General features: G+C 41.1%; 1 protein-coding gene across 1 annotated transcript in view; it reads left to right on the top strand.

Moving 5' to 3' along the window:
* The window catches only part of LOC135556878 (brain acid soluble protein 1-like), a 41,889-nt gene extending 32,260 nt beyond the window's left edge, over window positions 1–9,629 (top strand). The window contains exon 3 of the mRNA XM_064990295.1: window positions 9,246–9,629. Within this exon, the coding sequence (XP_064846367.1) occupies window positions 9,246–9,629 (384 nt within the window). The remainder of the gene's footprint in view (window positions 1–9,245) is intronic.
* Window positions 9,630–14,803: the final 5,174 nt, after the last annotated feature.

The following is a 14,803-nucleotide window of genomic DNA, read 5'->3' as shown; positions in this document are numbered from 1 at the left end:
TCTGTCATAGTTGAAGTGTACCTATGATGAAAATTACAGGCCTCTCTCCTCTTTTTAAGTAGGAGAACTTGCACAATTGGTGGCTGACTAAATACTTTTTTGCCCTACTGTATTTGATCTCCTGTGAGAAAATATCCATTGCTTTTGAAATACTTTTACATTGTGTGATGATTCAAGACAATAGAAAAATATGTAGTAAAGCTTCAACAAGAGATAATTCCTTTGCAGGTTTTATACAAGCATTTCGCTACACTGGCAATTACATCTGCTAATCATGTGTATGTGACCAATAAAATTTGATTTGATTTGATTTATAGATGAAAAGGTTTCATTCATTAGTCAATCTCTCCAGAGCACAACATTCAAATGTGCTTTGTAATAGACTTGAGTGGGAAAAGTTTTCTCCACTCGTTTCCACTTTTGGAGTCGTTCAGGACTAAAACTTGATCAGTAACTCTACACATTCAACACAGCTATCGCTTCATCGGATCTCTAAGCATGAACAGGATATCATTAGGAGGAATCATTGGAGCCAACTCTCATAAAACGTTCATTCCCAGCGTGTTCCTTAAATGAAAATGTTCTCATTGATCATTTAGAGGACACTAATGCCTTTTTGGCTCTTAGTGGATGGAAACCTGAATTATTTAATATTTCATTATTATCTGTTCAAGTTATTGATGTGATTGGATTTTAATGATGATCCTCCTTTCTGCACACCTGTCAATATTTCCTGTGGAGCTTGTTTTACTTTGTGTGAAGTGAGTGAAGAGATCAACCTATCTCAACATCACCATTAAAGTGTACATGTTCCGAATACAAACGGAGATCACCTAATTCACGCAATGGTGTCACTGGGACATTTGCTCAGAAAGATTAGTTACTGGCGTGTTCATGCTGTCGGAGTTATTGGAAGTTCGGAGTTCTGACTGGGAAGTTTCACTTGAAGTGAAAAGTGGGGAAGCTGAGAAAATGTTGTTACAGAGTTGCCGAGTTGTGACGTTTCACCACAGCTTTAAACAATGACACATTTATCAAAGTGGATAATGAAGCTCTTCTGACCATATTGTCAATGTTAAGCAAGCTAGCTAACTCTATTATAACCAACGCTAGCTAGCTTCTCTAGCTAGCTAAAATCTTATTGGTATAAGAATTGTTCCGACTTCAAAAGCACTTGAACACAATCATGCTGTATTTAAAGTGGAACTGAAGGGGTTTTAACTACATTGCAGTTATGAAACAAACAGACAGTCATAATATCAGTCAAAAATATAAAATTCCCAGTTCACACTTCAAAACCACATTCATAAGAGTTTTTAAAATGAGGTACTATTTTACTCAAAATACCATGACGTACATTTTTGGTAGAATAGATGAATGCAGTTCAATGCATGATTCATATTATTCACCAATATATTTCTTGGTAGTCAAAAAAGATTGGTATCAGGTTGTAAATCACAGCTGTCCTGGTACATTGTTTGCTGCCTCCACCCATTTGAGGTGCAGTGTTTCAGTTTCAATGACTCAATATTTTTGAACAAAAACGAACGACTGAAACTAAGGCTGGGAATGTCAATACAATAAAACTAGCAAGGGCAATGATCACAAGTCAGTCATAACATGTCTAATAGGCTAGTGCACATGTCTCAAACACAAGGCCAGAGGGACTGAGTAGGAAACACAAGCCAGTATAAATGAGTCAACAGTTGAGTCATCTACTATCTTACAGCCTGATACGTTCGCATTGGTGAATTAAACATCAATTGCACTGCTTTCGTGTGTCCCGTTTACAGCACACAGCGGAGGGAAGGTGTGCATGTATATGCCACAGTCCTAGCTAGACTACTAAGATGTTGCAGTCTGGCTTCAGTTTTTAAGCTTGACAATGAATAACCAAAAAACAAAACCTGCCACAAAACACCACGCGAAGGAGAAACATGTAGGCCTGTTACAACAACATTTGAGCAGTAGCCTCGGCTGGCTACTCAACTACAATACATTTTGAGGGCACCATACAGCAATGTTGCATTCAAAGAAATGAAAAACATGTTTTCAGTTTAAACTATAGCTACGCTTTTTGATATTTGGAGTTATTAAATACTTTTTGATTAGGGGCGCAGCATATTACGCACATCTGCAAGCATAGCAGCAAAGGCTAGACAAATACTTGTATCTTTTGTTTTAATATGTTAAAATGCTATACACAGTATCCTATGTATATAAGTGGACATTCTGGAGAAAAATTATGTAAAATAAAACAATGGCCATTTTGGGTAGCAGTGGAATTTTTTTTGTAAAAATAAATACGCTATGTCTGGGCCGCAAATCTTTTATTTTTTTCAATATTGCCGTGATTGAGTACGACACCCCTGGGCTAGCATATCTATTTATGTAGCAAGCTAAAAACCCGGAGCCTAATGTTAGCTAGCTAGCAAGTTGCTGAGGGGATGTCATCTAATTGGAGGAGTGACCGACTCTTCCTCCTTTTATCATTTTCATTAGCTACAGCTACTGTAGAGATGCAGGTGTCATTTGGTTCGTGAATCACTTTGATAGCTAGCTAGCAATGTGGGATTTTAATGGCTGTTATTCACATCTATTAGTTGTCAATAAAATGTATTTGTTATCTATCAAATGGGTGGACAGGCAAGTTCCAAGTTGTCAAAACGTGGATTGGGACAAGCTTGCACTGGCAGGCAAGCTTCAGAAGGACGAACAGGTTACTATTCCCCATCGTTTATCAGTGCAATTGTGACAGGCAACTAGCTAAAAAAAGTTTGAGGCTTTATCTAATGTTCCATTGCTATATTTTAGCTCATCTCGTTCTGGCTAACATTAGTTGTTTAAATTTGTGTTATTGATGTGCATAGACAACTGAGGGAGAGATGGCATACATTTTCATGGTTGTTTGATCAATAGGACTGTGAAGTTCCCATTTGTAAGAGGACTTTACATTTTTGCAGAAATCCATTCAAGTGTATTTTTTGGCCAATTCGTTCTAATGATCTAAAGTCACACTGTTGCTACTGCCTGTAATCACAGTTCAGTTCAAAGTGTATGATGGCTGGCCTGTGTGGAGAATGGCTTATTTGAATATAGGCCTACTGTAGCTATGATTGGCTGTGGTGCACCGGTCTGTATGGACACGGTCCTGGACAAGATATCTAATTTCCCACTCTATTGCTATAGAATTTTCACAAATCCCTCCCCAAACATTCTATGAATTTATGAACACATGAAAATTACCATATCTAAGTCATTCAGTCATTCTTCCTGGGGTGTATATGAACAGATTTGAATAAGATTTCATGTTGCTAAAACTGTCACACCTTGATCTGTTTAACCTGTCTTGTGATTGTCTCCACCCCCTCCAGGTGTCGCTTATTATCCCTGGTGTATACATCCCTATGTTTCCTGTCTCTTTGTGCCAGTTCGTCTTGTATGTTTTTCAAGTCAACCAGCGGTTTTCCTGTACTCCTCCTTCTATTCTCTTTTGCTAGTCCTCCCGGTTTTTGACCCTTGCCTGTTTTCTGGACTCCGTACCCACCTGCCTGACCTTTTTGCCTGCCCTGACCTTGAGCCTGCCTGCCACTCTGTACCTCCTGGACTCTGAACTGGTTTTGACCTTTGCCTGTCCACGACCATTCTCTTCCCTACCCCATTTGGAGTGTTTAATAAATATCAAGACTCAAACCATCTGCCTCCCGTGTCTGAATCTGGGTCTCGCCTTGTGGCCTTATATAAACTCTGTCAGTTCCACTTTAAGACTTCCTTACTGGGAAGTTTTCCACTTCCGATGGGTACTTGAATGCCCCATAAGTATTGAATTCAGCCTCTGTGTGGTGGAAAGCAGATTTATTAAAGTCAAGCCTTGGAGAATATCATCCAAGATGAATTACAATCTGTCAACTAATGAATCTGCAGAACCTTAAACTTCCCCTCGTAGTGAGAAATGAAATATACTGCATGAGATAAAATGCCAGTTTGATTCAGAATATAGTCCCAACATGAATCTAAGTCTCTATTGGATGCAGTACTAAATTATGAATACTGTGGACAGTGTTTTCAATGATTTGAAATGCTAACTAATATGGGCCTAGGGGGCCAAAGTTACAGTATGAGAGAATTTGAATTGAGAATATTCTGCAAATACTGCACTTTTAAGGAAGTACATGAAATGCTAGTACAGTTTACACACTATGCAGTATAGGTCAGAGATCCATAACAGTTTGATGATGTAACTGGCTAACTGTCAGAGTTTGTCTCTGTGGAATCTGTGTTGATTTATTGCGTTACAGCAGACGACACCTACTTTATCCCTGCTTTACAGATCTAAAGGCATAAGTTACTCATGTTTGTCTCCAGAAAATATCAACATTGACAGACAAAAAAGGCTCCCTGTAATGAATATGGATGTGTTTCATAAATGACTCGGGGAATCTTGCAAAACAGACTCATTAGCTCCCACAGAAGTTCATTTTTCTCCAGATGCAGTGGATCAGTGGCGAGCTCCATCATGTGTCCCTAGCCATTACTCTGGCATGTCTGCTGTGTTCTCCATGCCAACTAGGATATAGGAATCATAGCCTGACATTGTCTGTGTTTAGGCTCATCACTCACATGGCTTCAGTGGCCACTTTGACACGAATGAGCAGACATGAGCAGATGCCAACCAGAAAGGAGGTAAAAGAGCTTGCGCTTGCATGCGTGAGTCTGTGTGTGCGTGTATAGTGTGTTTCAGGTATCAAATAACCATTGTACATATTATAGCTATACCCCGTGCAGGTAGTGCAAATGTTTGTGTCTTCGGTGTCTCCGCAAATGCGTAATTACATTTAGCGTGTTGTTTCTTGTTATTGTGTTAGAATGTTCTGTGACTTTGCTCTCAGGGAAGGGACTGATAGAAGAACACAAAGAAGGGAACACATTGATACTTTTCCCCAACGCCTAGAAACTGTGTGTGCAAGGTCATGATCAGCCTATTGCACCCTGAGAGCAGAGACGTCCAGTTTGTGCACGAGTATAAAGAGTGCTGAAGGGAGAGCACCCCTTCAGAGCTTTTGACAGACTTGTACTTTTAGTATTACGTTTCTTCTAACCTCTCTGGCTTTGATAATAAAGATACGTTCATTTAACTTTGACTTGGAGTCCTTAGTGGTCATTTCCACGACAACTGTTATAAACTAAACAAGGTTAAAGAGTTATCTGGTTTTAATTGTGTCATGCAAGGTGGGCAGTCTGAACCTGTGTTTTAATAGAGAGTCGCACAGTGAGGATAGGCTCCACTCCAGTGTTAGTGATGTGTCTCTGCTGTGTTCACTGCATGTTTGTGTGCCCGTTTGTACTTCCTTGTAGCATTACATGGTCCATGACATCTCCCTGCTGGGATGCGGAGGGGAATGGATTCCTTATGGCCATGATGATGATGAGGCAGAGCTCTCTGGGGTTAGCAACTGAAGCTACTGTCAGAGAAACAGGAAAGAGAGAGGAAGTGATGAGTTTGAGAAAGATAAAGAAAAGATGCACTGCGCAGTATGTTGGATCACACCTAGTGGCTCATGGAAGTAGACCTTTGTTATTATATAAACATAAATGGCTTGATATAGTCTGCCGATTTGGGCAAATGGATAAAGAGGCATACCCGTCCTAACTGGTCCCTCTATAGCTATAGAGCTTTCAAATCCAGCCCAAAATCAGTCACTCTCCATCTGATGAGCTATTCAGTCACACCCTACAGTCTAAGTGCATTGTACCACTGTGATAATGCTCATTGACTCCCCAGTTAGGCTGTTAATTAAGGTAGACCGCTAAACCAGAAGCCATTTTACTATATCTCTTACCAGACAGATACCGTTGTTTTATTTTTTTATTACTGTGCAAGAAATCACTTTCATCCCGCTAACAAAACATGCAGTCTGAAACGTTATTTCAATATGTTATTGTTCAAACGTCTTTGCCTAGTGGGTGGGTGGAAAGTAATGAATTGGTATGAAACAGTTTTCCAACTATTCAATCTTAATCACTTGAGTTTTCGATGAATCGTTCATAGTAGTCCTGTTCTATACAAGTTCAGGGTTTATAATAAGTGGGGTTAGTACTTGAGTAGGATAGCTGAGTAATTTGTGCTAGGTGCATCTTTTTGCTCATCGTCTGTCTGAGAGCAAGAGCTATTGATCCTGTCACCTCAACGTTCACTCACCTTACTGTGTCTTTCTGCTGAAGACCAAGGGGATATGTGAAGAAAGGTGAGGTACACAGACTGTGTTGTTAACAGCCAGTGAGTGTTGAGTTGTGTTCAGGGGAACTCTAGTGTGACAGCAGAAAACACCATCTGTCATAAAGAAGTGAGGAGGCACGTGATTAGGGGCTGTGAACTCTCTTCTGTCTCCCCAGGTGTAATGAATTCTTGTGTAGCTCAGTTGGTAGAGCATGGCGCTTGCAGCGCCAGGGTTGTGAGTTAGATTCCCATGGGGGACCAGTATGGAGAGAAAAAACATATGAAAATGTACGCACTAACTCCTTGGATAAGAGCGTCTGCTAAACTATTAAAATGAGAAACAGGAATTTGTATGTAATATGTTGTTTCTCACTTACCTGTATGTGGGGACAAGGTTACAACTACCAACTGACTTTCTCTAGGCTAAACTGGGGGGTATAGGCTAGGTTCATTATTTTATGTCATATGATGCATTTTGCATCACCATGATGATATGGCCAGTGACACCTTGCCTCTTAACAGTCCAATATCTTGAAAACTTGACTGCTGACATGCAAACATTTTTGGGACTTTATCAACAGCGGACTAATGAAAAAAATACCAAAATATTGTTTTTGAGCGGAGTTTTACTTTAACACTCGTTTCACTGCATAGCAGTTGTGTAACCTTTTTATTGTATCAGTTGACTTTGAAGGGCACTGTTGTGCACCCCCTCCCTTCCCTACCTCATTGGATCATTAAACTTATTTCATGAGCTCTGAGATTTATTTGCACTCGTTCCTTTACGTAGTGGGTAAAGAGCTCTCCAGCTTTTTGGACGTGAAGGGCGGCCTATAAAAGCAGTCCATTATTGTTATTGTAACTGAGACGGGGCCGTGCCATCGGCTGCAAAGAGTAGACACAAGTCATTAAATCTAAATGAAGCAATATTTTCATTGAGCGCATGAAGAGCTCTCGCTGTGGGAGATGGATGTTCATGCTCTCTGTTGCCCTTTTCTGTCGAGGGTGAATTGAATCAACTTCATACTTAAGAGAAAAGGGCCAAGTAAATTAGTATTCCACTGAAGAAGGAAGATACAGTAGGAATGGGTAACCTTTACTATTGGCCCACAGCAGATGTTGTCTTTGGCCGTTATCTGGCTAATATCCACTGTTACACATCATCCCCTATTTCCTCTAGTCATGTGTAAAACAATGAGGCCTTGTATTCGCTTTCTGAGAGAGAGAGAGAGAGAGAGAGAGAGAGAGAGAGAGAGAGAGAGAGAGAGAGATCTTGTTTATTTTAGATGGTCTGAGATGATCCCCTGTCCCATCCTTGTTTTAGACAGTCTAAAATCCTATGCTGTCGGGTCAGCATTGCTCTCAGCACAGTATCATTGATCCAACTATTGATTGGTGTGTTATTGATTGGAGGGAGGTGTTCAACCAGCTGCTTTGTTGTGTGTTTTGCTCTGATTTAAATTTCACTCCATCCATCGGGGTCACACAACACTGTGTTAACCTCATTAAACAGCTTCCTCATCATCAGTGTCACTGGATTCCAATAGACTGAAGAAAACTGGGATTACCCAGAGGCCAAAGCTGGTTTCAATGACAACATTACAAGCACAGACCTAGAATGAGTAGAACTGGCATCCCCATTTAAGTAAATAATTGTCACACCCTGACCTTAGAGATCCTTATTATTCTCTATGTCTGGTTAGGTCAGGGTGTGACTCGGGCGGGAAAGTCTATGTTTTCTATTTCTTTGTTTTTGGCCGAGTGTGGTTCCCAATCAGAGGCAGCTGTGTATCGTTGTCTTTGATTGGGGATCATGTATAAGTTGACATTTTCCTTTTGGGCTTTCGTTTTTTTTTGTCTTTGTTATTTTGTTTGGTGTTGTCAATAAAAATACGATGTATGCCTACCACGCTGAGCATTTGTCTCCTTCTACAAATGAGAGCCGTTACAATAATGTCACAATGGGTGGTTTCAACTCATTGTACCAGCTGGGTACTTTTGTTTTAGACTGGTTGAGTTGGTACTCCCTCTACACTTTGCAGAAGTGTGTGATTTGTGACAGATGTAGTAAACAGCACTGAGTAAGACCTCATAGTTGAATAGTGGTGCATGTCATAAACCTAATGATTGTTCAGAAGCTGTCTTCATTTGTTGTGGTGCACAGAAATGGTCTTTATTTACATCTCCTTTCTTTAATGTGACATCATATATATTTCATAGAATGGCACCGTGGCACGTTTGCCGTCATTTCAGGAAATATTAATGATCTATTTTTATGGCATGGCACGTCATTTAGTTTGGCAAAGTAAACTCTCCGATTTGAATGAGATTGATAATAATGCACAGGATATCATGTGGATCATGGGCAAAGACATCAGTCACCAAACACTGCTTTGTTATTGGTGGATTAAGAATTGTGCCATTACTGTTGTGAATCTAAACATCTTATACATTTGACAAACACCTATAGTAAAAATGCATCAGTTTTCAAAAGTCCCCATCTCAGGCCATACATGTTATATATATATATATGTATAAAAAACATGCCTTATTTGTGATGTCTGCGGTAAATGAGACCACATTGTTTTCCCAGGAGCACTTGCTGTATGTGCAAACAGTCCTCAGCCTGCTAATTCCTATTTGGTCAGGTACAGTAAGTTACATGGTATCATACCTACCTCTACACATCTTTAGGAAATGGAAATGTCATGCTGTATGGCATTGAAACCTCAGGACTATAAACACATATACGTTATGTCTTAACATTAATATTTCATGATGAAAAAAAAGGATGAAAAAAAAGGTTGTCTGGATAGAAAGTCACCTTTTTCAAAAGAAAACATTGCAGTCTTCTTAAAATAGTGGCCCTACAAAGATGATGCTTTTTACTGAAACATGTATCAAGTGCAGGCTTGACTTGCCTCAACTAAATAATTTTACTTCATGTAAGGACAGAGAATTTCCCCCAGACAAACCCTGACACTTCTGCGTACTGTATCTGAACTCATCGGTCTCTCTTCAATAACAGGAGCACAGAGTCAAATCTGAGGCCAGTCCCAACAGATCTGAGGCCAGTCCCAACAGATCTGAGGCCAGTCCCAACAGATCTGAGGCCAGTCCCAACAGATCTGAGGCCAGTCCCAACAGATCTGAGGCCAGTCCCAACAGATCTGAGGCCAGTCCCAACAGATCTGAGGCCAGTCCCAACAGATCTGAGGCCAGTCCCAACAGATCTGAGGCCAGTCCCAACAGATCTGAGGCCAGTCCCAACAGATCTGAGGCCAGTCCCAACAGATCTGAGGCCAGTCCCAACAGATCTGAGGCCAGTCCCAACAGATCTGAGGCCAGTCCCAACAGATCTGAGGCCAGTCCCAACAGGCCCGTCTTTATCAATTGCCCCCGAGGGTGTTAATTTTGCCTTGAATAAAAGTTATTAAAATGTTGTTTATGGTCTATAGCCATTGTAGGCCTTCACTTTTGATATTCACTCTTTTCCTCAGTATATACAGTAAAGCATGAAAAACACTTAAAACATAATTATGGAAAGGAGATGCTGCTTTTTGTTCTTATATGTGGCTTCAAATTAATATTCCATGTTAGTCTCTCTGTCACTGATTTGTCTGATTTGGTGCTGGACATGTCATTATAGGTTTTATCATTGTAAATTATGTGTACAAAGCAACACTGTTGCTCTAATTCTTATCTACTGTGGGCTATTAGCAATGTCATCAGTTTTTGAGAGCTTGATGCATTCCAAAGAGTGGATAGAGACTACTCACAGGGCATAAATGTTCGATCAAAATCCGATTTTGGTTGATATTTGATTTAGTTGTCAAGAAACATGAAAGCAAAGAGTTGGGCGCTGTCCAAGGTGCTGATTACTTAGGACTTATGGTGGTGCTGAATAGACAGCTAAGCTCTCTGTATTGTGGGCCACACCTTTCCCTTACCCAACAGTTAAACAATAATTGTGTTTTCATAAGCTAACTTTTAAAGTGTCTGAAAACTTCACCATTAAAGAAACACAATACCATGGAACAGTGCCTGGAATGAGACAAATACCTGAAACCCTTCTCTGGCAGAGGTCTGACTTCACCCCAGAAAGACAGACAGTATTCTGGCTCCGCTGTTCTGTTGACTCCTGGGGGCTGTGGAGGCTGTAGTAGCACAGTGATATGGGAGTCTTTATCTCTCTCTTCTGTCCTTCTCCTGTGGTCTCAGCAGGGCAATCCATCTACCTGGGCCTGTAGCTACCTATCCATCTGTGTCACGGGGCTCAGGCTGCTGCTGGAGAGGAGCAACACAGAACAACCTGCACCAAAAGTCCAAAAAGTCAGAAAATATGGCAGAACAGAGAAACACTTCGTCAGTCCACTAGTGCTGAGTGATTAGTGCTTTTTGAGGTCAGTTCAGTTTCAGAATGATTTAAAAAAAAATAATAATGGCTTTCAATTTCCGTTTGATTATTTCTTAAATGCATTTAGAAATAATGACATAACATTTATTTTAGAGCTTTTTAATAGAAATTCCAGCCAAAAGTAAGTTTTTGTGAGAATACCTATTTTCAGGATGCCTCCTGGTCTGACAAACAGCACCGTAGCTCTGACACTTTCCACCGTAGATGCAAAAGGCTGATATCTCTAGATTAAACTGCCGGATTTTGATGGGGATTCGTGTGTTATGTTAATTTGGTTGATGCACAGGTGTCAATAGACTCTTTTAAGTTAGCATTGAATCATAAATTCTAATAGATTAAGACAGGCTGCTTTCCATTCCACATGATTCATTGAAATGAAATTTGTTTACCGGTACTGTATCTTACTCCATAGATGGTCCCCACTTTGGGGGCTTGTTGTTGACCGTACAGAGTGGGGGTTCTTCAGGACATGCTGGTCTGGTATCCTACAGTAGCTCAATTTATATTTGTTGCAAATAGAGCAGCACAATCAATATCTACTTTGAAGGAGTATTAACCTCTGATACCACTCTCTATTTCAATAGTAATACTGTACATTCTTCTGTCCCATTTAACCATCCATCCGCAGACTGTTCCCAACCCGTACTGAACGATTCCGTCTTCATTCATCTCTGTCCCACTCTGTGTTTCTCTCTTTATGTCTCAGCACACTCCCTCCTTCTGTTCTGTCCCAGCTCTCTATCTAAATAAACCTAACCTTGACAAGTCTAAAGCGGTCACAGGTGGTGGGGGTTGTGGGATAGCTGAACGGTGATTCAGTATTCATTAGCGATATAAACCCAATAGGTGCATCTTCAACCAATCAGAACAAAATAAGCTGTCCACGAGAGGCTGGTGTTCAAAGTTCCTCCCCAAGGTCAATTTAATGTCTCCCAGCTCATATTCCCCCGTGAGCTCTCTCTGCGCAGGCAGATATGAGAGTTTCAAGGCAGAGAACAGGAAGGGAAGAACTGTAACTCAAAGATAGCCTGCGGGCACAGCTATAGTTACTTCCAGTAGATTCATACTCCACAGAATCAGTCAGTCTACAGCACATAACTGCTAAATGTATATATTTTTTTCACTTGTTCTACCAATTCCATATTCCCCACTCTTCCTCTAAGTGATTTGTATTTTCTGCCTATCCGTTACTTTCCCCTGCGCTGTAGAGACAGACAAGGAGCACAGAAAATGTTCACCAATATCTCCCTTTTAATGTATTTTCTTTGAAAAGAGACACATGGGTGTTGTTTTTGTTCAAAGAAGTGATAGAGAGCTGGAATTTCCTAGGTAACGCCTTTTACTGATAGATCAGTGGGGTGTGCCCTTACAACAGAAAACATGTTAGTTGCAGTTTCATGTGAAATAGCTGTTTTCACATATTGAGCTTACATTTCACACATGTATTGAATTTAGAATTCATATGTTAACACCATATTTTCACATGTGAATAAAAATCCAATTTAAAAAAAAATCACTAAATTGCATTTTCACATGTGAAAAACATCATGTAAAAATCTAATTTGCAGTGTGAATGTGAAATTCCATATGTGAAAGTAAGCTTTTCACAGGTGAAAGTGTTTCACATATGAAACTGCAAATGTGATTTCGACACGTGATTGTTTTTCATTTGCAATTCCAAAGTGAAAATGTGATTTGCAGTTTCACATGTAAGAACGCCACATTTACTCCAATGTCTGCAAACAAAATACATGTAAACACTGCATAAACTAAAAACATGATTAAAACAATACTTTTATATTATGGATTGTAACGTGTAAACAGGGAGTCGGGAAGCAAGTACAGGGAGGACAAATAGAACATACAGTGGAAGTCGGAAGTTTACATACACTTAGGTTGGAGTCATTAAAACTCATTGTTCAACCACTCCATAAATTTATTGTTAACAAACTATAGTTTTGGCAAGTCGGTTAGGACATCTACTTTGTGCACGACACAAGTAATTTTTCTAACAATTGTTTACAGACAGATTATTTCACGTATAAGTCACTGTATCACAATTCCAGTGGGTCAGAAGTTCACAAAAACTAAGTTGACTGTGCCTTTAAACAGCTTGGAAAATTCCAGAAAATTAGAAGCTTTTGATAGACTAATTGACATCATTTGAGTCAATTGGAGGTGTATCTGTGGATGTATTACAAGGCCTACCTTCAAACTCTGTGCCTCTTTGCTTGACATCATGGGAAAATCAAATGAAATCAGCCAATACCTCAGAAAAAAATTGTAGACTGGTTCATCCTTGGGAGCAATTTCCAAATGTCTGAAGATACCACGCTCATCTGTACAAACAATAGTACGCAAGTATAAACACCATGGGACCACACAGCTGTCATACTGCTCAGGAAGGAGACACATCCTGTCTCCTGGAGATTAACTTACTTTGGTGCGAAAAGTGCAAATCAATCCCAGAACAGCAAAGGACCTTGTGAAGATGCTGGAGGAAACAGATACAAAAGTATCTATATCCACAGTAAAACGAGTCCTATATCGACATAACCTGAAAGGCCACTCAGCAAGGAAGAAGCCACTGCTCCAAACCGCCATAAAAAAGCCAGACTACGGTTTGCAACTGCACATGGGGACAAAGATCGTACTTTTTCGACTCTGGTCTGATGAAACAAAAAGAGAACTGTTTGGCCATAATGACCATCGTTATGTTTGGAGGACAAAGGGGGAGGTTTGCAAGCCGAAGAACACCATCCCAACCGTGAAGTACGGGGGTGGCAGCATCATGTTGTGGGGGTGCACTTCACAAAATAGGATGGGATCATGAGGATGGGAAATTATGTGTATATATTGAAGCAACATCTCAAGACATCAGTTAGGAAGTTAAAGCTTGGTCGCAAATGAGTCTTCCAAATGGACAATGACCCCAAGCATACTTCTGAAGTTGTGGCAAAATGGCTTAAGGACACAGGAACCTGTAGAGCCAGCTGAGTGGCGGGAACCTGTAGAGCCAGCTGAGGCACGGGAACCCTCTAGAGCCAGCTGAGGCATGGAAGCCTGACAAGCCAGCCGAAGCTTGTCAACCAATCAAGCCAGCTGAGGCATGGAAGCCTGACGAGCCAACCGAAGCTTGTCAACCTATCAAGCCAGCTGAGGCATGGAAGCCTGACGAGCCAGCCGAAGCTTGTCAACCTATCAAGCCAGCTGAGGCATGGAAGCCTGACGAGCCAGTCGAAGCTTGTCAACCTATCAAGCCAGCTGAGGCATGGAAGCCTGGCCTTGCCAACCGAAGCTTGAGAACCTGTCGAGCCAGCTGAGGCATGGAAGCCTGACAAGCCAACCGAAGCTTGAGAACCTGTCGAGCCAGCTGAGGCATGGAAGCCTGACAAGCCAACCGAAGCTTGAGAACCTGTCGAGCCAGCTGAGGCATGGAAGCCTGACAAGCCAACCGAAGCTTGAGAACCTGTCGAGCCAGCTGAGGCATGGAAGCCTGACGAGCCAGCCGAAGCTTGTCAACCTATCAAGCCAGCTGAGGCATGGAAGCCTGATGAGCCAGCTGAAGCTTGTCAACCTATCAAGCCAGCTGAGGCATGGAAGCCTGACGAGCCAGCCGAAGCTTGTCAACCTATCAAGCCAGCTGAGGCATCCCCTGTTGCTTCGGCAGGCACCCTTGGACTCGACGTCACCAGTAAAAAATAAAAAATAAACAAAAAAATCCCTGTTGCGTCCCTTTGGTGAGGCGTTATTCTGTAATGTGTACGCTGGGAGTCGGGAAGCAAGTACTGGGAGTGCAAATTTTATAATAAATAGAACAAAACAATTAACACGAAAGAGCAGACATGAAACATATCAACAGAAACAATAACACCCGAGGAAAGAACCAAAGGGAGTGACAGATATAGGGGAAGTAATCGTAGAAGTGATGGAGTCCAGGTGAGTCTCATGAGTTGGAGGTGCGTGTAACGATGGTGACAGGTGTGCATAATAATAAGTAAACTGGCGACAACGAGCGCCAGAGAGGAGGAGCGGGAGTAGACGTGACATGGATGGTCAGTCCTTACATAGATAACGTAATATATGGATTTGAGATTTCACCAGCCCCATCCATCAGCTTTTTAAACTGTGGCGAGGAAAACACTTTGTTAAAGTTTCAATGACCTATT

The sequence above is a fragment of the Oncorhynchus masou genome, chromosome 15, assembly GCF_036934945.1.
Source record: "Oncorhynchus masou masou isolate Uvic2021 chromosome 15, UVic_Omas_1.1, whole genome shotgun sequence".
In the NCBI taxonomy this organism is placed as follows: domain Eukaryota; kingdom Metazoa; phylum Chordata; class Actinopteri; order Salmoniformes; family Salmonidae; genus Oncorhynchus; species Oncorhynchus masou.
Note: the sequence above shows the minus strand (reverse complement) of the source record. Positions and strands in the feature narration are given on the sequence as shown.